A 25,252-nucleotide genomic window follows, 5' to 3' on the forward strand; every position below is an offset into this window, starting at 1 on the left:
ATCTTTCTGATGAAGAATAAGGAATTAGGAAGCTTTTTGCTCCAAATTGTAAACATTAAATTGTGTCATTTAACTGAATTAATTGTAAATCTAGTAAGCTTGATTAAAGTTGGCCAGAGGGGTTATAAGGTTCTCCCAACAAGCTGAACTGCAGACAGATAAACAGGAGTTCAAAGATGTAAGAACTTCCAATGAAAACATTTATTGCAGAAAAAAATAATGAAACTGTTACAAAATAATCCTAGCAACTGCTATATATCAAGAACTTTTTTTTTTTTTTTTTTAGTAAAATCCAGGTTCAAAGTCTTGCAGCCCTGTCTCTTGCCAAAGGTTAGAAGTCAATTCATTTTGGATAGGAGATTAGGTTCCCACCAGTCCTTTGTGTTGAAAATGACCTGAGCTAGCATCAGGCTCTTTGCTTGTAACAGTGAACTGGCTCTTACACTCTCCAGGTGCGTTATCTTTAGTCTTTCAGGAGCAAAGCAGGGATAAAAACAAGAAACAAAAAATAAAAACACCAAATCAATTTGAAATTTAAAGTCTGTGTATAGAAAGAAATATTTTCTGGCTAGTTTTCTGATGTTTTGAGAAACATATGTAGATAACTGGCTGAGGAGAAATCCCCAACACCCGAATTAGGAAAAAATATGTTCCATGGCCCCATTATGGTGATTAACTTGGGGGGGGGAGTTGAAGAACTGCTATTTAACATTCTTTGAAAACAGTGCTTCTTTGCAAAAGTAATTGAGAAACTAGAAAGGTAGGGATTGTTTTCAAATGCGGGGGGGGGGGGAGTTGTCCAAGTTAGCCTACTGCGTTATGATGTTAAAAGTGAAATCTGAAATTGAGAGTGCTTTCTTATTGTAGGAAACTCATTTTCTGATTTTAATTTTTTATCATATCAAATTAATCAAAGAAAATGTATCAACAATATAACAGTTTCAAAATTAGTAATGATTTTTAAAGAAAAAGAGGATTAATAAAATAGTAAAAGCCAGGTTTAACGAAATCTCTTCTATCTTTGCAGAAAACTGCACTGTTCTGCTTCCTGAGAATCAGATGTTAACACCATGTGCAATGGAAATGTTTTATATCATTCGTGAGGGAGAATTACCTCCAAGCTTAATGAGACAAGAGTTTTGATGTAAACCAAAACTCTTGTCTTACATCAACCCAACAATACTTTATAGCAGCTCAGCAGGAATTTGTTTCATGTTCAGGAACAGATTTTTTTTATAGCCAATGAAGCAAGCCTGTTGTTCATTGCCTTATTCAGTTCTATGGTGCTTTTACATGAATGGAAAACTTCTAATTATTTACTAAAATAATGTGAACATGGAGATAATTGTTTTGAAACGCAATAAAGCATATCACTTTTGGAAACTTCAGCTGAGTCTTCATATTGACTAATCTGTAACTCCCACCCTAAAAAATAATAAAACTTGTATCCTTTTTACACTTAGTATATGCCCTGTTGTTTCAATCTGGCATAGTTGGCGCAATTAAACAATGCCACCTATTGGTGCCCCAGAGGCATGCCCTCTCTGTGTTAATGCCTGTTCTCTGGAATGAGGTTCCCCTGAGATTTGAATGGCTCCCACACTGATGGTGTTTTGAAGGACCTTAAAAGCCTGGCTTTAATGCTTTAATGCCTTTTTCTTGCTTTCTGTTCCCTTTTAGGGTTATTTTCTTTGCCATTCTTGTTCTGTCTTGTGCTATTTTGTGGAGGTTTTTCTATTCTTTGTTTTTAAATATTTGGCATGTACAGTTAATAAATTATTATTATGAAAATAAAAAGCAAGGAATTCATTGCAACATGTTAACTACATACACCTAGAATTGGAAGATTAAACCTAAGCAAACTGCAGTGTAGTCTAATTATAATCTTGTTAGGAGGATTTCCAATAGTTCAGTGCTTTGAAATTAAAAATAATGAGTTGTGGCTATAGTGACAGTATTCATTACTGCAAATAATAAGGGAAGAGATGGTAATTGATGCATGTTTTCATAGCTTGATATTTTTGACCTTAGAAGTAATAGCCATCACCCAGATTCATCATATTGGCACTAGATCAATGCATAATCAAGTATTTGTACAGACTTTTTCATCATTTTGAAAACAATTTAACAGCAGTTGATGAAAAACAATAGAAAATACACCTTGTTGATTTTAATACTCCATGATCAAAGACATCATACAAATTTCTGAATTGGGAGATTTGTCTTATAAGCCAAAATCAATTCTGATCCAAGTTTCTTGTTTTTTTAATAGAATTTTTATTATAAATGTTGATTTACACTAGTAGAAACTAATACAAATAAACTTAGAAAAAGAAATGGAAAGAAAGAAGGGAGAAAGAAAGAAGGAAGGAATATAATGAAGAACATGAAAATATACACGTAAAAAGTAAATTTCAATCTTCATCACAAGTATAAACATTTAATAAATCTTTGCCCACTATAAAGTTAAATAGATATCTTTTCACCCCATATCCCATCCTTTATCTATAAGCAAGTTCATAAAACATCAGTCCTGGTGTCAGCAAAAAGTCTATGTTTCATAATGCAAAACATTGCAAAAATGTCTTATTTTAACCTTGATCAAATAAACAAATGTTATATTCCTTCCTTTTATTTCTAATGGTCTTAATCTTTGATTCAATCAAATATTGTCATAGGATTTGATCTGATTTATTTGATTTATTTTCAATCCTTCTTTATCCTATTGCACAATCCTCAATGCTTTAACAAATCTCTTTTGCAGATCCAACAGGAAAATTCCAATGAAGACTTTTCAAAGTTATTGTTCCAAAGATATCTAATTGCTCTAAGATAATTAATATCCAATTTCTAAAAGTGATTAGAAAATTAAATTTGCAGTCTTAATGTTCTTTAAAAGTCTCCACTGTGGTTATAAGCAAGATGGCTAATCCCATCATCTACCAGTGCTGAAACCTACAGTAAATCTCTATCCTTCAGAATCCTTGTTAGGAGCAGATGTACAAAGTGTATGTGGGCAATCTCCTGGCCTCTTGGAAAGGGTCAGAGGAACCAGTTTTATCACCAATTCCTTGGTCTTTGCTGCATTCATTGGTTTCACTTCTCCAAAACTGTCTTCATTTGTCATACCCCCCCCTCCCCTGATCCAAAATTCTCACTGCATTATTAAAGTTCATACCTGTTACTACTTGTAACTGCACATCCAGTCTTTATTGCCTCAGATTTCCATGCTGGACCAAGTGAAAAAAATTAAAAGTTTAATCCAATTAACCATAACATTTCATTCATTGTGTACTTTCACAATCCTTTGTTCTTGTAGCACCTGAATGTCATTACAGCATCCTAAAGAGTCAACTACTTTTGGGTCAATAAGAATATTTGAGGCACTATCTTGAATAAGTGTAAATTCTCTTAATTCTGCATTAATATTTCTAGTATAGACTGAAAAGAAATGAAGATTAAGTAAGGCATCGCACTCTTAATGTTTTTCTTGTGATGTTAATAAGTGTAGATTATTATTATCTTAACACCAACTATTAAGATTTTGCTGATAGATCAAGAAAGTTGCTGTGGTTCTGAATACATTATTTATATGTGTACTATAGCCCTTGCTTCAGAAGATAGCACTAACAGTGATGCATGTTCAAGTATACAGAGGAAAAAGCTTTCAACTAATTTTTACCAAAATCTTGAAAGAATAAAACAGGTCAGGGATGAATATTAAATGAATTCTTGGCTATCTTCCAAAAGGGTTTGGCCTACTTAGAAATAAACAAAACCAAAGAGAGCCTTGCTTCTTCACATTCTGATTTCTCCAGGGAGGATTGCTCTGCCTGGATTACAGATTCAACTTGATTCTGTAAGCCATCACTTTGTGTATGTTTGTGCACATATACTTATAACCTACACACCCATGAACAATACAAGTAGCAGAATAAACTACACTGCAAGCTTAACACTTCTATTATGTAATCTATATTTTTAAGATTAGGCCATTGCAAACTCTTCCCAACAACACATGAGGAAGAAAAAAAAACAATATGTTTGCTTACTTTTAGGTAAAGGTAAAGGTTCCCCTTGCACAAATGTGCTAGTCATTCCTAACTCTAAGGGGGGGGGTGTGTGCTCATCTCCATTTCAAAGCTGAAGAGCCAGGGCTGTCCAAATGATTACAGAGACATGAGGCCGGCATGACTAAATGCCGAAGGTGCACAGAATGCTGTTACCTTCCCACCAAAGGTGGTCCCTATTTTTCTACTTGCATTTTACATGCTTTCAAATTGCTAGGTTGGCAGAAGCTGGACAAGTAACAGGAGCTTGTCGTTACATGACACTAAGGATTCGAACTGCTGGCCTTTCTGATCAACAAGCTCAGTGTCTTAACCACTGAGCCACCCTTTTTGCCTTCTTTTACCAAGCAGAATATGCTCCCCACCTGTGCTTCTTCTCTCTGTGTCTATGAAAAATTACTTATACAGATACAATTTTATACAAATTAATTTTTGTGCTGCAGACTAGGCTATAAACAAATAGAAACCCAATCATAGCAAATAGTGCATTTGTTGCCCAATAATCAAATAAAAAATATTTGCCAAAATTTTCTTTGATCACTTTCACCAATAACAGGGTTCGCAATTTGGGAGTCCTCCTGGACCCACAGCTGACTTTAGATCATCAGTTGTTGGCTGTGACCAGGGGGGCATTTGCCCAGGTTCGCCTGGTGCACCAATTGTGTCCCTACCTGAACCGGGAGGATCTTACAACAGTCACTCATGCCCTCGTGACCTCAGGACTGGACTACTGCAATGCGCTCTACATGGGGCAGCCCTTGAAGAGTGTTCGGAGACTCCAGCGGGTCCAGAATGCAGCCGCGCGAGCGATCGTGGGTGCACCTCGGTACACCCAGGTTACACTTATCCTCCGCGAGCTGCACTGGCTACCTATTGGTCTCCGGATACACTTCAGGGTGCTAGTTATTACTTATAAAGCCCTACATGGTATTGGACCTGGGTACTTGAGAGACCGCCTTCTGCCGATTACCTCCCACAGACCCATTCGATCCCACAGATTAGGCCTCCTCCGTATTCCATCTGCCAGCCAATGTCGGCTGGCGACCACTCGGAGGAGGGCCTTCTCTGTGGCTGCTCCGGCCCTTTGGAACAAGCTCCCCGTGGAGATTCGGACTTTCGCCACCCTTCGGGCCTTCCGAATGGCCGTGAAGACCTGGCTGTCCCAGCAAGCCTGGGGTTGAGTTCCCCCCACTACTCGAATTTGCTGTGTCTGTTCTGCTTTTAAATCGTTTGTATTGTCTGATTGTTTTTGTCTTACTTTTTGTAATTTCCCCTCCCTTGGCTTTTGTTCAGCCGCCCTGAGTCCCCTCGGGGAATAGGGCGGCCTACAAATTGAATAAATTCCAAAATTCCAATTCCAATAAAAAGAAGCTGTCTTCTCCTAATGTGAATTAAATATTATCAAGTGAACCTCAGATGCAGAATTTTCATTTTAATTCAATTTTCCTAGAGTTTATGTTTTTCAGTGTTTGCAATATAACAACTGCTTCTGTTTGGTGCAAATATGAAGGCAATTACTAATTTCCTTACCCTGCCTGAAAATAAGATCTCCCCGGATAATAAGCCAAATTGGACTTTTGAGCGCATGCGCTAAAATAAGCTCTCCCCTGAAAATAAGCCCTCCCAAAAAATATTGCAACCCAGCAGCAGCTATGAAGTGATCATGCTTGCTGTCTCCTGGTTCTCAAAAGTAATAAGACCTGCCCAAAAATAAGGCCTTATTAAATAAAAATAAGTGCTTATTTGGGGGGGGGTCAAAAGAAAATAAGACCCTGTCTTATTTTCAGGGAAACACAGTAGAAAGAAGCATTAAGTTGACTCCATGGACATATTTTTTGGGTAGGTAGCATAAAACTAAGGAATTTCTTATACTATACTACAACAAGCATGTGGAATGGCACCAAGTGACAATAGATGAATATAGTGACATTCATAAAAAAATTTTTAAATGAAATCAGAATACTTGTCAAGTAGGGGCTTCATTTTCACTATTATTTTCCTTCCTCAAGGAGTAACGCACTTTAATCATGTCTGAAATTTCATCTGAGGCTCTAATCTTTGGTGGATTTTGCAGACTTGTTTCAAAAGTGTCTGTGCTTAAACAAGGTGACCTATTGCCTGTTAGAAAAGATTTGATTTCTTGCCCTCCGTTGATTTCTTCTTAGGGCAGAAGATTATTTAGCACAAGGCAGGAGGAAGGGAAATGGCTTTACAGCTGCAATTGCAAACCTTTTAAGAAATGTTCAACTCTGTAAACTTCTGATTTCTTTCTGTTGGGAAGTCTATTATCTAGGTCAAATTCTCCAAACCTTCTCTCAATAATCTAGGCAAACAAGAAGTGTTTGGCTGACCTGTGCCAAGAGAATGATAGTGGGTGTATGCTACTTTGTTCATTATTTTGAACTTAATAGCTTGCATTACCATAACCATTTTTATTTATAAGGCTGCCTGGATATGATTACTTAAAAGGATTTATATATTAGAGAAAAGCCACATTACTTCATTTCAGCTTTGTGTAACAATTATAAAGAGGTGCTGGAAGATTACTTAATAACTTCATGGTTTTTTATTATTATTTTCTTTTTTATTAAAAAATTTAAAAAGCTTTTACAAATATTTACCTCCCTCACCCTCCCCCACCCGAACCCATCTCCCCCCCAACCTTCCCCCCAACCTCCAAGAGCAAATACAGGGTATAAATCTTTAACAATCATATTCTAAAGTAAACTGACAGACTTTAGCATCAGCCATCACTTGTACTTTAACTCCCCTTTTGTTAAGCTAACTCTAAACAAATTATATCATTCCTTGCTTCTTCAATCATAAGCTATCTGGTGTTTCTTAGTCCCATATTTATTTTGAATATAATCAATCCATCTTCTCCACTCCAGCTTATATTTCTCGTCTGAGTGATCCTTGAGATATGCTGATATTTTAGCCATCTCTGCTAAGTTTGTTACTTTTAATGTCCATTGTTGAATAGTAGGCAAATCTTCCTTCTTCCAGTATTGCGCCACCAACAGTCTTGCTGCTGTTGTTAGGTTCAAGATCAAATTAGTCTCTATAACAGTACAATCAGTAGTTATACCTAACAAGAATAACTGAAGGGTAAACTTTATCCTCTTTTTAAAGATATTTTGCATAATCCACCATATTTTTATCCAAAATGCTTTGATCTTACCATATATGATAATACATCAGCACAAACACATCTCCAGCGTTTAGGTTGTAGGTTCAGATACATACAAGCCAATTTCTTGGGACCTAAATGCCATCTATAAAACATCTTGTAGAAATTCTCCCTCAGATTTTGGGCTTGCGTAAATTTTACATTTCCTACCCATATCTTTTCCCATGTATCCAGCATTATTGGTTCTTCAAAATTTTGTGCCCACTTTATCATACAGTCTTTAATTCTGTTTCAGAATCCATTTATATCAATATATTATATAACCTTTTTATATGCATTTTACTTTGATCCCTAATTTGTTTTAGTAGATTGTCCTCATTTTGCGTAATACCAATTTTCTGATCTTTTTTCCATCTGGCCTGTAACTGTCCATACCGAAACCATATTTGGATTACCTTTTCCTCTTTTAATACATTCAAAGGTTTTAGCTGTAATACACCTCTTTCTATAGTAAGAAGCTGTCTGTATGTGGTTACATCCTGTTTTTGTGCTATGCTTATATTCTCTATTGCATGTCTGGGAATTGCCCACATAGGTATCTTATCATTTAATTTATGTTGATATTTTTTCCAGACACGCAATAAAGCATTCCTTAAAATATGACTTTTGAAAGTCTTGTCCACCTTCTTGTCGTATATGAAATAAGCATGCCAACCGTATACTAAATCATGCCCTTCGATATTCAGTAATCTATCCTCTGTTGAATTAATCCAATCACTAATTATTGATAAAACTACTGCTTAGTAATATAGTTTTAAATTTGGCATTTTCAAGCCTCCTCTCTCACGTACATCTTGCATTATTTTAAGTTTTATTCTCGATTCCTTCCCTGCCCAAACAAATTTATTAATACCCTTCTGCCATTCAAGCAAGTTTGCATCTTTTTTTAAGTATTGGTATCATTTGAAAAAGAAATAAAAACTTAGGCAAAACATTCATTTTCACTGCTGCTATCCTTCCCAACAAAGACAATTGTAGTTTTTCCCAATTTTTCATCTCTACCTGTATTCTATGCCATAATAGTTCATAATTATACTTATATAGTTTCCCATTTGAAATTGAAATATAAACTCCTAAATATTTAACCTTTTTAATTATCTCACCTCCTGTTATTCTTTCTAATTCTTCCCTTTGATTAGTGTTCATATTTTTAACTAACATCTTTATTTCCCCTAGATTTATTTTAAACCCAGATAATTGGCCATATTGATTAATCATATTCATTAAGACCTTAGTAGATTTCCCTGCTTGGGTTAAAGTTATAACCAAGTCATCCGCAAATGCTCGTAATCTATATTCGTGATGCCTAATCTTAATTCCCTGTAAATCATCTGACCCTTGTATTTTATTCAGCAATAACTCCAAGGTTATAATAAACAATAATGGCAATAGGGGGCAGCCCTGTCTTGTACCTTTCTTGATTTTAAAAGATTCTGTTAAACTTCCATTAACTATAATTTGTGCAGTTTGTTCCTGATATATTGCATTGATTGATTGTAGAAAATACTCTCCAATTTGCATCTTTTGCATTGTTTTCATTAAAAATTGCCAATTCACTCGATCAAATGCTTTCTCCCATGTACAATCCTGTGTAAAATTCTAAAAAGGCCTTTTGGATCATATCCTGTTGATAAACTTCTTTACCTTTATAATATATTTTTTATATATTACGAGATCTTTGTTTCTTCCTCATCATATATGCTAACCATCTGCCTGGTTGGTTTGCATTGCAAAAAGTATTATGTTTGGCATATAACAAATTAGTAGCCACCTGATCTGACATCAGCATATTAAATTGCGCTCGTAATAGGGTAATTGCCTCTTTTATCTTCTTGTCACCTGGGTTGGATATTAACTCCTGCTCTTTCTTCTTAATCTCTTCCTCTAGTTCCTTTCTTTTTTTTCCCTGTCTACATCTATGTAACTTATTTAAATTTATTAGGACTCCTCTCATATACGCTTTGCTTGCATCCCAAACCATTCCCATAGATGTACCCTTGTTCATATTAAAAACAAAATATTCTCTCAACAATTTTTTACATTCATTGACATTTTTCTGATATCTAAATAAATTTTCATTTAACCTCCAACAACTTCTAGATTCCTTCCCATATTCCAATTCCATCCAAACCAGATTGTGATCTATTAAGACTCTGGAACATAACTTCATCTTCTTTACCTTAGAAAGCAAATCATTCATAGTTAGTATAAAGTCAATCCTAGAAAAAGATTGATGTCTATCAGAAAAGAATGTAAAGTCCTGTTCTTTAACATTTCTTTCTCGCCAGATATCTCTTAGCTCCAAATCATCCATCATATCGAAGAAATACTTAGGTAATTTCGCTCATGTTTGGATGTTTTGCAAAAGACCCTAACCTCATGGTTTTTGGGTGATGGGCTTCTGCTGATTTTGTCTTCTTTCTCATGTGGTTTAATATTCTCATGAGGTTCTGGGTGAGGCTGTATGTAAGTGATTGATATAAGGCAGTTCCAGTACATAACCAGTATCTATAATCTGGATGTTCGGTCCTCCTACACATTAGTCTGTGTGCAGCTCGACATGCAACTAAACCCACCTATCCTCTAATAAAACAGACCATGTGCGTAGATCTGAATGCTTTATTGAAAGAACAGGATATGGTGAAACAGGGGAAACTAGGGATACATACAATGAGAACCAAATACAAGATAGACAGTATTAAGTTATTGCTGAACATAACAATTAATAAATACAATCAATTTAAATCTCACTGGTGATACTTGGTGTTGGGGATGTGGGTTTGTCCTTGGATGACCACATGCCACAGATTAAGATGGATTCTTCTTTGTGCTTCTGTTTTCTCCAAATGCTAAAGGAAATGGAGTCTAGTTCCCAGCATGCACTTAGTTTGAGAGTGTGAGTTGATGGGTAATGGGGTGGGGTCAGCCCCAAACAAAATACTCCACACTTTTGTCAAAGAGAGCTCATTTTCACCAGCTCAAGGTTTACTCAACCTTCCATCCTTCCGAGGTTGGTAAAATGAGGACACAGATTGTTGGGGGTAACAGGTTAACTCTGTAATCCTTTTAGAGAGGGTTGTAAAGCACTGTGAAGTGGTATATAAGTCTAAGTGCTATTGTTATTAGTAGATCTAATATGGACCTTTGCTTCAATTCCCAACAGTAGTAATAATCTGGAGAAGGTTTTTGTTTTTTTTAAGAAAAATAATCCTATTTTAAGGATTATTTTAAGTCCTAGTCCTATTTTAAGCATAAAGCCTGATGGGTGACCTTGGGCCAGTCACTCTCTCTCTGTCCAAGAAAGCAGTCAATGGCTAAGCATTTCCAAAAATAACTTGCCAAGAAAACTCCAGGGACTTGTCCAGGCAGTCATCAGGAGTCAAGAGGTTCTCCTTGCCCCTCACAAAAATAAAGGAATAAAGAAGGGAAATAGGAAAAAATGAAGCTAAGTCATTTAATATCTATTTCTTACAATGGTTAGTTTTCATTCACAGCCACATTTTTCATTTTTATTTACATATGAACATCTGCATAGATACAAGAGTGATAAAAAGAAAACATTTTAGCAGAGTTAAAATCTACAGGACCACAACACTTTAAGAAAAATGCATACAATATATTTGGCCTATTATGTATTTTTCTCATATATTGCTAATAAATTGAAATGTATCACCAAAGACAGATGCAGCAGCATTTTTAAATAAAGTTGTTGACTAAACAGACTTGGAATTTAATTCTTCAGCCCCAATGATGTAGCTTATTTTGTATTACATAACTGCCTGTCAAGTTTACTTCTTCCATCCATAATTTAATTAATATTATTCTGTGCTTACAGCAAGCCATAATTAGCCATTATGTTTGAATAACTAAACTATTATTTTTCCATGCCATCTAAAGTATAGCAATTCACAATCCAACTTTGGTTGACAACTTCAAAACAAATATTTGCTCAATTAGGTGTAATCAGGGAGGAACAAGAAATATGCGAGTCTAGAAATATCAAATACTAATGCCAAGTCCTTAATTTCTTGAGTATTTCAAGGGAACTCTTGTTGAATTTGTAGAACCTTCTTCTTAACTTCCACTTTTACCACTTCAGCTGTCGGGGGATTTATAGAAACACAGTTGTTGTCAAATACACAGTTTCTAATATGAAACATTAATTAGATGTATCAAAGCAGAAGTTTTAATATATAATTTCATTTTAGCTCACTGAAAACTATATTCCCTTCCTTACTTTCACTTCAAATTTAGAGCAGCCTTCCTTAAGCAAATATGTGGAGATATGTTGAAATACAATTTTCATTATTTCTAATCAATATGGACAGTACTTTTCTGGGAGAGGCTGCTATAGACTATTTTTATATGGATGTTATATGTTTTCCTGTTGACCTTTCATCTAGCAGCCTTTGATGAATGAAAATTGTTTATTAGGCCCTGTTGTTTATAACTTATGATTAATGATTGTAACTATGATTATAACCTATGACCTATTATTTGTTGTTGTGTCTCAAATGCACTTCTGTGCTTGGAAACAGGACTGACAAAAGTTGAAGCAAGAATCTGTATAGCGTCTTTAAATCTCTGGCTAAAGCTTAACTTTTTTCTGCAAGGCCTTGTTCTTTTAAACCCCCAAACAAATTCTCCTCGTAATGGATCTAGGCTGTCAAATCCAACTTTGCCAAACTAGGCTTCTCCCCAGCCTCAATACTCAAGTTGGACTATGACCAAGCAAAACAAATCTTGTGACAAAGGGTAAGGGACATCAAATGGCAAATGGTCTTAGGGAAAGCTCCATTGCTTCTGACTCTAGACACCATTAGATACGCCAGCTATCTTAGCCCGGTGGAGTCAGAAAACCATCTGAAAGTATTTTCGCTCGCATGGTGCCATGCACTTCCATCGGCCATCCTGTACGGCAAATATAAAAAGATACAATTGACTGAAAGATTCTGTTCCTGTGGCTCAGGAGAGGTGGGGACCACTGGTCATATACTCCTTCGATTTTCCTTTTACAGAAAGATTTTAAAAAATATCCTTCCATTAATTGCTAGGTATCCTGGCTGTTCCAACACTGCTTGTTTCCAGTGGCTGCTTAAGGATGAATAGCCCATAACTATAGTGCAGGTGGCTAGATTCTGTGCAGCAGCACTGGGGATTCATTGGAAACGTGTCTAATCCACCTGGGAAATAGTTAGCACAAACAAAGGATTATATGAGAAGTGGAATCTATTCCCCTTTTCTGATCTGCACAATAGATTTACTTGAGCAATTACTCTCTACTTTTGCAAAATCAGATCTAAAGTATGTGTTTTTGTTTTGTGCTTTTTCCTTGCTTTTTTAAATTTCTTGTTTTTTTCTTTTTCTTTGATATCATGAAGATTAGGACTTCAGTGCTATGAGTAGAACACAATACATAGAGTTGGTAAACTCAAATTATGTTGCTTCTGAAGCATTCTGATTAGAAAATGTTGTACTGTCAAAATCCTTCTGGCTTGAGATTGAAGTCTAGGATTGATTGTCTAATTCTTTTTGAAATCTATTTTATTGCCACCTCTAAATCTATAATTCAGATTTAACTATTACTGCTCTATGTGGCCACTGGAAAAACTATTGCTTTAATTATGCTGGTCTTTGTTGTTACTGACATATTGTTGCCCTTCATCATCTTGACTATGATAGTCATTGCTTTCTTTTTCTCTTATTTATTTCTCCAATATAGTGATCATCATTTTTTTGAAGCCAAGGACTCCTTTGGATTAGAGAAATTTTAAGTTCAAATATTTCTTCACTGTCAATTGTTAAGTTAATTAGATATGCAAGTAGACACCAGTTTTGTCTTGATATTTAATACTAATAAAACATCTTTTTATTTTTATAAGTTTTTCTATGTCTTTTTTCTTTTTTCTACATTTAGTTAACAAAGTAAAATCTCACCTTATTACTATTTCATCCTTCAGGTTTAATTTCAGTTATAACTTCTTACAGTAATGCTATTCTTAAATTTAGTGCACAATTAAACCAATGTGAGGACAATATATATAATGTCTTATTTCATTTCACATTCTGAATCACTTTATTTCACTATCTACAGTATGCCTTATTCATTGTAAAAATTCTTCAGAACAATTGTCAGTCATTCTGGTATGCACATTATCCATAATATATTTCACATTCTGGTATCATCCATTTGACTAAATATGTTTAGACTGTGAAACAAGGTAAACTACCTATTGGTATCGTTTTGCACTTAGCATGATAACTAATTCCTCCCATGTCTCTTTACTTCTTTTAGAATCTAGAGGGATTCTATTTTCTAGGCATGGCTTTTGAAAAGTCACTGCATAGTTTCACTTGGTGCTCCTTGCTTTTGCTACTACAGTAACAGACTCATCATTTATGTTCATCATCACCTATTGCCATCTAGTGGATATTAAGTAGGTAGTGCAGAATAAAACCAGTCATTTCAATAGTAGCAATAATTTTCATTGACAGTTACTAAAATAATACAAAGTTAGTCATATTATTTGGGTCCTTTAAATTTGATACTTTTAATGGATCACTGACTTACTCTGTTTGACTTTTTCCAAGATGCATACATGCTGGAAGTAGGGTGTGTCAATTTTTCAACTTTCGATTTACAAACATTATGGGTGCTCAAAAGGTGTGACATGCTTTGGGGATTGTAAAGATATTTTGGTTAATATAAACTAGATACGCTTGGTAAATAACTACATAACTATACTTTTCAGCCCACCAATACTCCATCAAACAATTCAGACCAGCAATTCCCCAGTATCATCAACGAAGAACATTATTGTGTGTACAGTGAGCCAGGTGGAAGATACCATTATAATTTTACTCCAGAGAAAGGCTCAAAAACAGGGAAACTTGCTCAAGTGATTACAGATAATCAGGTGTATTTCATGAAGAAGGCAAAAAACAAAAGCTTTGAAGGCCATTGGAGGAGATTCTACAAATGTTAATACTGGCTGCCATGCACTAGATCAGGGGTTCTCAAACTACAGCCCACAAGATGGATACGGCCCACCGAACAATTTATCTGGCCCGCACATCATTCAGAGCCTCCTTACCTTCTCGCTTAACCAAGGCTGTTCATTCAAAACTAAAGTGCGGTCGCTATGTGTAAAACCTGCCTTAAATCAACATAGATGGAGGCAGAGCGCTACACTTCTAGATCCCACTGGAGCAAAATGAGGGGGTGAAGGGACGTCTCTTTCCCTCCCCCCGTTCCCTTTCAGCCTTCTCTGAGAAAAAAGGGGTCGAGGGAGGGCTCTCCCCCCCCCTTAACGAAAAAAGCCCCTCTCAACGGAGCCAGATCTCTCAATTGGCCACCAGTGACATGGATGGGACTGGCACGTTTCCCGGGGCTTAGTGCATTCGTAATCAGTCTGCCGGGTGAGGGCTTCTGCCTCAGCGGTCTTTTTGTAACTGCTCTTGCAAGAAGAGGTAGCTGTCTCTTTAAAAATTGACTGAAAGAGGAGCCTCTGTTTGGCTTCCGAGCGGCCGCGGAGGCAACGAGGTGGTGGGGGGGAAGAGATCTCTCTTCTGGGACTCGCCCACTCCCCGCCACCACCACCCGCTTCCGCATCCCACTCACCCCCTCCCCATTCCAGCCTGCTCCTTTCCCTCCCTCAGCAACTAGTGAGCAACTAGTCAATACGTTTTTAACTACAAATAGGATACAAGGTTTAGCCAGGTTAAGATTAATTCAAAGGTTAATAAGGGTAGCAGCAATTATGCTATTCAGTGTTAGAATGCTAGCTTTCATAGTTAGAGGATTAACTATTACCGGGCATTCATTCTCTTGAGTAATAATTAATTTATAGAGCCTTAATATTGGGTTTTACCAGAAAGTGCTCATGCAGAGATTTGGAAAAGAAAAAAGAACTGACAACAGTATACTTGAGTTGCCAATAATACTTAATACATTTCAATATGGTGTAGCTTAGAATTTATCAAGGAGAACACAGTTGTCAAGGAGAACACAGATTAACTGTATATGTGATATGCATCTTTTGAAAAGTGTGTAGACTACTACATCACAGTTGCTGTTCGCTTGATGATTGGGAATATAGCAGTCTGTGCCCATAATGCTTGCACAGTTCTTTGAAATGTTAGAACAATATCACCAAGAAGATAAGCAAAAAAAAAAAGAAGTTCAGCAGCTTCATTTTATTTGTACAGAAGGAAGACGTTGGAACAGAAACTATTCCAACAGAAGCTCCTGTGTAGCTGGTGTTGATAGGAATGTATGAAGTATTTTCTGTGAAAATACCTAAAGGAAGAACTATAAGTTGTGAAAGAATGGCATTAGTCCTTCCATGATCATAGTAATTATTTTACTCAAGCATTCTGCTGCTTCCTTTTTTTAACATCTGATGCTGGTTTTAACATGGAGGTAAATTACACTGGTTAACTACTGAGAGTTGATGTTGCATTTTAATTAAATGGCAGATTCATTCATTATTACCAATTTTGTGTGGCTGTAATATGTGTGCCTAAATCAGGAAAACATTGCTGCATTTTTCTGGTTCTGTTAAGCCCCTTGGTGGTATTTAGTAACATAACTAGAAGTGGGTTCCTACCAGTTTGCACCAGTTTGGCCGAACAAGTAGCAACTTTGTGGCCTGGGTCGATGGAACCGGCAGTGACCCAGGCCTGCCACGCTCCCGAACCAGTTCTCCTATGGTGCCGCCATCTTGTTTTTTGGTTCTGTGCATGGGCAGAACAATTTTCCTTGTAAAAAATGTTTTTTTCATTTTTTAAGGTTTTGTACATGCACAGGCCTTTTTATTTGCAATTTTTTGGGCGCACTGAACCAGCAGTAATGCCACCAGTAACCCACCCCTGACGATAACCATAGTATGCTCGGGCTGTCTGGAAGAACTGGGGCTTGCTAACACTGAGTTGTGAGGGTTCCACTAGGCCAGGGGTGTCAAACTGGCAGCCCATGGGCCAGATGCATCACACACAGGCCACGCCCACCCTGGCTCCAAAAAGGCAGAAAATGTCACAATATGCTGTGATATGTCACATGACACGATTGAGCTTGACACCTGTGCACTAGGCCCTGAGGATATTATTTCTGTTGGTATTTGTGGGAAATAAATAATCAAGCCCTTAGTTACACCTACTTGTGGTATTACAGGGCTGTGACCTCTTTCCCATTTTATGACCTTTACAGAAATATGCCAGAACCATTACCTTGTCAAAAGGGGTTGAAATATCCAGAATAACAAGATAACATTTAGAAGTGGCTCAGACAGTTACCTCCCTAATTGACTCTTTCACTCTATATATACTGTATATATTACCAGGCCAAGTCAGCAATGCTGAGGAAATCTTGACCCATTGCTTGAAAGCTGGGAAATGGAAGATGGAAGGAAAAAAGACTGAACTCTGGCAACATGGTATTTTCCTCCATTTAAGAAGCTATACATTTTCATTCTATAATATTCAATATCTATGTATGTCACCAATTGTTACCTTTTTCTCTGGCACATGCAAAGGGATAGGAAACAGCCAGGGATTTCTCTCATTTGCTACATGGAAAACAAATCAATAACTGTCCAGATCACTCTATTACCGCTGTTGTCTGGAAGCTCGATGATGAAATCCATGGCGATCTCTTCCCATGGTCGGCTGGGGCTGGCTATTCATTGTAGTATTCCATGGGGCTTTCCTGGTCGGGTTTTCATTTTGGCACAAGTAGCACAGCTTTTGACATAATCGTCCACCTCCGATTTCATCTTTGGCCACCAAAATTGATGCCTGGTGAGGTGGAGCGTTTTTAGGAATCCGAAGTGGCCTCCTAGTTTCGCATCATGACTCCGCTGTAGCCTCATCCTTGCAGGAACGTACAGCTTGGACCCCTTCCAGGCTAAGCCATCGTTCACCATTAGAATGTCCTTGTTGTTGTTGAACCACGGGTCCCTCTGGAGAGCTGCTTTCAGCTCGGTCGTCAGCCTATCTTGGCTTTGAGTGGTTACTTGAGCTGCTTTTTGGTGAGAGGGGAGATATGATGGGGTGGACGACTTCTTCCTTCTTACTGTCCATATTGCGGCTTTCTCGACAGAGCATCTGCTAACAAGTTCTTTCCTGTGGGGATGATAATTTTGAATTTGAACCTTTGGAAGTATTGTGCCCAGCTAACTTGCTTAGGGGATAACCTCCGATGGGCTAAGAGAGTTTCAAGGTTTTTATGATCAGTCCAGACCTCGAATGGTATGTCCCCCCCTTCTAGGAGATGTCTCCAGGTGAGCATGTTCCACCTGATTGTGAATGCCTCTTTCTCCCAAATGGGCCACCTTCTTTCAGTAGGAGTGAGTTTCTTGGAGATGTAAGCACATGGCAAGAGGTGGCCTTCTTTACTCTTTGGCAGTAGTACCGCAGCTAATGCTACATCACTGGCATCCATCTGGATTATAAATGATCGCTCTAGGTCAGGATGCTGCAATATGGGCTCTTGGGCAAAGAGCCGTTTTAATTTCTCAAAGGCTTTTTGACAGTCCATTGTCCACTTTAGTGGTTGGTTTGCTTTTGGCTTTGTTGGGGAAGGGCCTGTCTTTAGTAGCTCAGTTAATGGTAGGGCAATTTCAGCAAAAGTCGGGATGAACTGCCTATAAAAATTCGCAAATCCAAGGAAGCTTTGTAGTTGTTTGCGAGTACTTGGAGGTTTCCAATCCAACACCGCTTTTACTTTTCCTGGATCCATTTCTACTCTTTCGTTGGAAATACGATACCCCAGGTAATCTAGCGAGGTCTTGTGGAACTCACACTTTGATAATTTTGCATACAGCTTGGCAGCTAGAAGTTTTCTCAGGACTTGCCGCACCAGTTTCACATGTTCTTCTAGGGTCCCAGAGAAAATCAAGATGTCATCTAAATAAATGAGTACTCCGCGGTACAGGTGGTCATGTAGCACCTCATTTATGTACTGCATGAAGACTGCGGGTGCTCCTTGTAGTCCAAAAGGCATGACAATATGCTGACTCTCTGTAAACCGCTTAGAGAGGCCTGAAAGGCCTATGAAGCGGTATATAAGTCTACTGCTATTGCTATTGCTATTGCTATGACTTTGTACTGGAAGCTTCCCAGGGGAGTGTTAAATGCAGTTTTCCACTCATCCCCTTTTCAGATTCTTATGCGGTAATATGCCTGTCTCAAGTCCAGCTTGGTGAAGATTTTGCCTTTAGCCAAGTGGTTCAACATATCTTTCATGAGGGGGAGTGAATAGGTGTTTTTTTCGCATACTGCATTCAAGGCTCGCAGATCTACACAGAGGCGAACTCCGCCATCTTTCTTTTCTCTGAAGAGCACTGGGGCTGCTACTTTCGACTTTGATGGTTCAATGAAACCCCTTTTTCAATTGATGTTGATGTACTTCCTTAATTCAATCCTCTCCTTGGGAGTCATAGAGTACATTTTTGCTTTGGTAAGGCTACCTCAGGTTTGAAGTCTTTTGCACAATCTGTGGGGCTGCAGGTTCCGGATGGTTTGGGCTGTTGGTTCTAATTGTTCCTGGGTGGCCTTTAGGTTCCACGGGTGGTAAAGGCCCAAAATCAATGATCAATTTTCTAACACCGTTCTCCCATTTTATAGTAGGTGCCCACTTGTCCAGCCATGCAAGTCCCAAGATAATTGACTCCTACATTCTAGGAGCCACATTGAATCTGAGGAACTCATAGTGGCGGCCTATCTTCAACTTTCAAGCCTGTCTTAAATCGGAGATGGAAAATTTCCAGAATCAGGGGAGGCCTAACACTCAAAGCTACTCTGTTTTGCTTGGGTTGATGTTCCCCTTCCAGACCTTCACTTTGAGATAAGTCCTCCCTAACATTGAATCTGTAACCTTAAGATTTCCTGACCCCATTGTTGTATCCAGCTACATTTATCAGGGCTTTCCAATAATTGCTATTTTATCATTCAACCTTCATGACACCTCTTGATATTTGGAATTTTAGCAGATACAAACCCAGTATATTTGAAAATTGACCCTGTGCAAAAATGTTGGAATAATGATAGTACTCTTGATCCATAAAGTGACTATGGTTTGGGGTAGTTTTTTTTTTTTAATGATTTCATTATATGATAGATCTTTTAAAATTTTTCAATGTTGTAAGCTGTCTGGAATCACCCATGTGTGAGTTGTGCGATATAAACATTTCTTTAATAAATAAATAATAGTGAATAAATAAATCCCAGCAATATTAGTAGAATTAGTAGCATGTTGTTCGTCCATAATTTTTGAAGGGGACCTTAATATCTAATGTGTTGTGGGCCATCCAAGGTGTATCCGCAGGTGGATGGTAAGGTCTATATGGGCATGAAATGTTCTGCCACATGTCGGGCAGACATGTGGGCACAACTTTGCAGCTCTGACTTTATGGAGTGCTCACTTCTCTTGTGCTATGGTTGTTATTCTGTCTTCAAATGTCTGGAAGCCTTAGTGGATCAACATGTGCCATGTTGATCGATCTTGTGCCAGGGTTTCCCAGGAGGTGGTATCTATATCCAGGGACTTGCGAGAGGCGTTCAGCGTGTCTTTATATCACTTTGTCCCCTGTGTGATCGCTTTCCTGGAGATAGCTCATCATATTTTTTTTATAATAAAGTTTTTTTTTCATTTTTATATAAATAACCACATGTATACTGTGGTATACATGTACTGAGTCAGCTCATCATAGAGGAGTTGTTTGGGGATGCGGTGGTCTGGCATCCTTGCAACATGGCCTGCCCAGCATGTCTGGGCTTTAATCAGCAAGGTGTAAACTGATGGCAGGCCTGCTCTGGAGAGGACTTCTGCGTCCGAGAGCTTGTCCTGCCACCAAATCCTCAGGAGTCTGCAGAGGCAGCTCATGTGGGAATGGTTCAATTGGCTAGCCTGCCTCCTGTATACTGTCCAAGTCTCATGACATACATCAGGGTTGTTAGCACTACTGCTGGGTAGACTTTGAGCTTTGTAGCAAGGCTTGTTCCACGGCAATCTATTAGTAGAATTAGTAGCATAGAAACAGGATAGCTAACATAGCTAGGGACTAAAGGAAGTGTTAATACATTGCTGTATACTTTCACTTTTACTAAGATAGATCTGCCTTTCTTCTTTCCTCTCAACTATTTCAGTCTGTCATTCGTCAGCTGCTATTTGTTTGTTTGTTCCTCATTTCCTTTTTTCTTGGTATTCACATTCCTATGAATTAATTGCAAATTAAGACCAGCTATGAAATCCTTTGCCTTTGCATCACTCACAATTTATTTTATACTTCTACATATTAGAAAGAGTGCAATTAACTCCTTAACTCCTCCCCTGCTAATCTGCACACTGAACACCCGTGATTGCAGAATTTGAAGGGAAAGGAAATTACCATAGAAACTGACAGAAAACTGACTGCACGGTCATGAGAACTCTAGAATTACTTAATCAGAGCATGAAGACATTTTCATGTCTTAGTCCAGTGTTTTTCAACCTTTTTTGTGCAAAGGCACACTTTTTTCATGAAAAAAATCACGAGGCACACCACCATTAGAAAATGTTAAAAAAAAATAACTCTGTGCCTATATTGACTATATATAAAGTGTTTTTCCCACGGCACACCTTACACTATGTCACGGCACACTAGTGTGCCGCGGCACAGTAGTTGAAAAACACTGTCTTAGTCTATAGCCATACTCCATATTAAAGAGTCTTTCAGGAGATAATTGTTCATTTTATACATTTAGGCAGATTTAAAGGGGCAGCATAAACAGCCATTAATGTAGTGGGATGGGCAGTGGTGGTTAAGGTTTGGAGAAAAATGGTTAAGTATCTCATAATCCTCTTTATGCAGAATAGAAAATGCTGTACTTTTGTCAATGTTGGTGAAGGATTCAATTGCCAATGTAGATGGTTTCTGAAGATATCCATTTTGTTCTTTGGCTAAAGTCATTTGTATCTCCTGGACAGATATCTCAGATATTGTGGAACTAAGATACCTCTACCCACTTTTCAGTCTTGCTTTGACACAAAGAACTTTGTAGATGGGCTTTCAGATGCTGCTATATCTAGTCCAAAGGAGATGTGTGAAGCAACATATATTATGTTAAGAATATGTTTTCTTGCATCTAGGAGGTGAGGATGAAATCTATAGTTTGTCATTAGAATCCCACTGCTTTTAAGATACCCCACCCCCCAGCTGACTAGTTGTGTATCAACACAGAAACAGCTGAAAGTGAATTTCTTAAAAATGTTTGTTGGGGCACATTAAAGCAGAGGAGCATGAATTATCTTCTCTCCCATGTATTCTTCCCACACAGTTTACAAGTGAATGCTGTAAATTGGGATTGTTATTGCATCATATATATTCTGACCTTCATATCTAGAATAACTAAAACAGACCCCAAAGCTGCTATTTGATTTACAGCTAACCAAGATAACTTTTTCCTGAATAAGGGTGAATCTTCCTGCCTAGAAAAGCTAACATGATCTGGAATGGTAGAGTGAACATTTCTGTATGTATAAATGAAGTTTGCACAACTAATTTGATCTTGGCATGGTATGTACAACGTTAGGTTGACAAAAGAACAAGACCAATTTTAGTGGAATGTTGACCAAAGACATCAAGTAAAAGTCACAAATTTTCTTTCAAGCAGGCTAAACAAACGAAAACAATTCAGGAGCTTTGAACATCAATTTTTAATACCTCCAGCTGGTCTCTCAAGTTACAGTGGATTGTAGGAATGGCATGGAGTAAAATCAGAATCTATGACTTCTACTTTCACCTTAGATATAAAGTAACCTTGGGCCAATCACTTTCTCTCAGCTCTAGGAAGAAGGCAATGGTAAATACTTCCCAAAAAACCTTGCCAAGAAAACAGCATGAACTAATTCAGGCAATCACTAGGAGTATCAATGATTCCAAGGCACAAACAAACAAACAAAAATGTGTAATGTTAGAGACTTAGAACAACTACAAAAATTAATTTTAATGCTTTTAAGAACCAGAAAAAAATCCATTACTTTAAAAGAACACTACTCAAGTTTAATGTCCACGCTTGCCAATAGTTTGAGCAATTGTTATCCCAAAACATCTTGAAGATTACCAGGCTGGGGAAAAAATGTATCAAAAACCTCTAAGTTATGTAGCAGAGGTAGTATTCAGCAGGTTCTGACCAGTTCTGGAGAACTGGTAGCAGAAATTTTGAGTAGTTCAGAGAACCTGTAAATTCTACTCTGACTGCCCCCGCCCCCTTCTATTCTCTGCTTTCCGATCCCAGCTGATCGGGAGGGAATGAGGATTTTGCAGTAACCTTCCCCTGGAGTGGGATGGGAATGGAGATTTTACAGGATCCTTCCCCTGGAGTGGGGTGGAAATAGAGATTTTACAGAATCCTTCCCCTGCCACACCTACCAAGCCACACCCACAGAATTGGTAGTAAAAATTTTTGAATCCCACCACTGTAATATGTAGTATGGATAATAGTATCAAATGTCAATTAGAGAATCTTAATACAGTTTTGATTGGAGCTTGATGAGTTTTTGATGAAAACTCAGCATTGAGGAAAAACAACAATTCATTTTTTCCAAATGTTACTCCCAATCTGGCCTTTATTTTTTCTGAACAACCAGAAAAATCAGAAAATAAAGATTAAAAATTTATTAATACTTTGTTTTAATACCTTGGCTTCTAGATGCTGGCTAAGAAAGGATTTTTTTTTCCATCAGATCATTAGTATTTCTTATACAGTAATTAACACACTCTGATGCTAAGGACTTCTACTCCACCTTCCCCCCTGAAAAGAATTCTGTTCCAACTGCCAGTTACCTCACATTTTGTTACCTCAGTTCAAACTGGTAGACATTCCACTCCTTCATTCAGGAGTGTTTTGGGGTTCCTTACAGTACTAAACATCAGTACCTCACCAAAATGTCTAAATGGAGCTGCTTACAGACTTAAGGCGGCAGGAGTGATATTCCCTTATGTGTTTCAATCACTGACCACCACTGAGCCAACAGATTGAAATGGAGTGAACTGGATTTCTCCTGCATAGCCCGATTGCATAGTTTTGTCATGAAGCACAGGTATCCAGCTAGTAATATAATATAGTCTTATAATACATAATACATGAGTTGATTACTCCAGAATTCATGAAAATGTTAGCTCTTTGGTCTGAAGTAATTTGAATATAACAAGCTGTATAATAGAAAAAAATAAGTGCTCTATATAGCCTACCTATAAGATCAGACTCACTGGGATGCGACAGCTGTTCAAAGTGTCTTCTCCTCTCAGCCAAATGTTCATTTGTAGCAGCATTGCCTGTTTTTCATTTCTATGTGGCAGTTCGAATGTCCATGATTTTTTTGAGATTTGAGAGGATCTATCCATAAAGGGGTTAGAATAAAGTCAAAATAAGTATGTAGACGACAACCAGAAGGGTCTGGTATCAGCCATATACAATATGGCTATGTTATATGATCTTCTCTGTCATGACATCAAATACATGGCACAAATTGCATTATTTGTGTCACACAGTTATTCATGCATTTGCACAACATTACGATGCACCAACCAGACATCCATGAAATAACCCATTTGCTTATTTTGGAGTTTCTGAATGAAGTCCCACTGTAATGCTATTCCATAAGGAATAGTATTAACAACAACCTTATGTCAACTCCCCAAGTTGACATTCCATGCATACTGTCGGTGGAGCTGGCTCTCAGATTACAGTAGCTGATTTGAGATGGGTGTACCTATTGGGTAACATGATTTATGACACAGACTGAGGGGAGGAATGGAACAGGGGCAAAATTCAGAAGCAGATAAACAAAGCAAAAGAAATGGCTGTGAATAAATCTTGCCTAATGAAGCTGTTAATAAATCACTAGTTTCTGTATTGAAACATTGGCTCTTATTATTAGTTAGTTACAACATCATTGAGAAACTTTACAGACAGCCATTTCTTGCTTTTAAATATTGGGGGAGCTCAGAAGATCATGGCAAAAGGCCAGCTATCTGAAGAGAGCCTGATTGCAGCTGGCGTGCAGCCTGATCTCACACATCAAAGCTGAGATGGGTGAAGCAAGAGGAGATGAGTATGCAACCCCTAAAACAGCTAAAGCTGAGCCCCCACCCGACCCCTATGTCAAGAAAAAGGGAAAGGCCCTAAGCAAGCTGGGAAGAGTGGAGGGGATGCTGGACTGGAATCAAGCCAGGCCCCCAAAGCCCCAAATGGAGCCCCTGGGAAGTTCCATAGATCAACGGAGGGAGGAATTTGACTGGATCACCCTCCATGACCCCCCCCCCGGCCTGTGAATAAACCAGACCACAGACTTGGCTGTTTGCCACTATTTAATGAATGTGATAACCAGTCATTTGGCTGATGGCCCAAGCAAACTCACATTCAAGATAATCGGTTGGCAGCAACCCAGAAGCTCCAAGAAAGCAACGCAAATAATTCCACAAGACACGGCTAGAACACAGATTTCTTCAAGAATAGTTTGAACGGTTGTTTCCTGCAAATGTCCCCTCCCAATGCCCTTCTTTATAAACCCTCTTGGGAGGGGCCCAGACACAACCACCTGTGCGTAATTATCATCTGTGAGACTGCCTACGGAATTGCTGCTTCCGTTTCTCAGTTCTACGTACCCTAGCATCAAGGACAAACTGCCTCTGATCTTCCCCACTGCTCCATGCCTCAGGCACCTCCTGGTGGCCAACCAGTCTCTCTAGTCCCTGCTCTGAGTCTGAACCCTGCCCAGGGTCCTCCACATCTTCCACAGCAGACTCATATGGTTCCTTGCTATCCGACTCCATCAACAGCTCAACTGGATCCTGCTGGGCCACAACAGAGAACTAATACTGAATTAAATCAGCCAAGGATCTGATTCTTATGCCAATGCTTTATTAATTTAAATGGACTTATTAAATCTAAGATCCTTTCTGAAATCCTAAGAGTAGGGGCTTGCTTTCATGGAAAGTGGGTTGCTTTC

The 25,252-nt window shown here is 38.1% G+C and overlaps 1 protein-coding gene across 3 annotated transcripts in view; it reads left to right on the forward strand.

The window, feature by feature from the left end:
- The window catches only part of NHS (NHS actin remodeling regulator), a 295,198-nt gene that overhangs the window by 211,853 nt on the left and 58,093 nt on the right, over positions 1-25,252 (forward strand). The window contains exon 1 of one of the 3 annotated variants that reach the window (XM_087726337.1): positions 16,595-16,694. The exons of the other annotated variants lie outside the window; for them this stretch is intronic. Within the exon in view, the coding sequence (XP_087582463.1) occupies positions 16,661-16,694 (34 nt within the window). The 5' untranslated portion in view covers positions 16,595-16,660. Of the gene's footprint in view, positions 1-16,594; positions 16,695-25,252 lie in introns of those variants that run through there. 3 annotated transcript variants of the gene reach the window in all.

The sequence above is a fragment of the Thamnophis sirtalis genome, unplaced genomic scaffold (assembly GCF_051295495.1).
Source record: "Thamnophis sirtalis isolate CommonGarterSnake01/CBP01778 unplaced genomic scaffold, rThaSir2_p1.2 scaffold_12, whole genome shotgun sequence".
Classification (NCBI taxonomy): domain Eukaryota; kingdom Metazoa; phylum Chordata; class Lepidosauria; order Squamata; family Natricidae; genus Thamnophis; species Thamnophis sirtalis.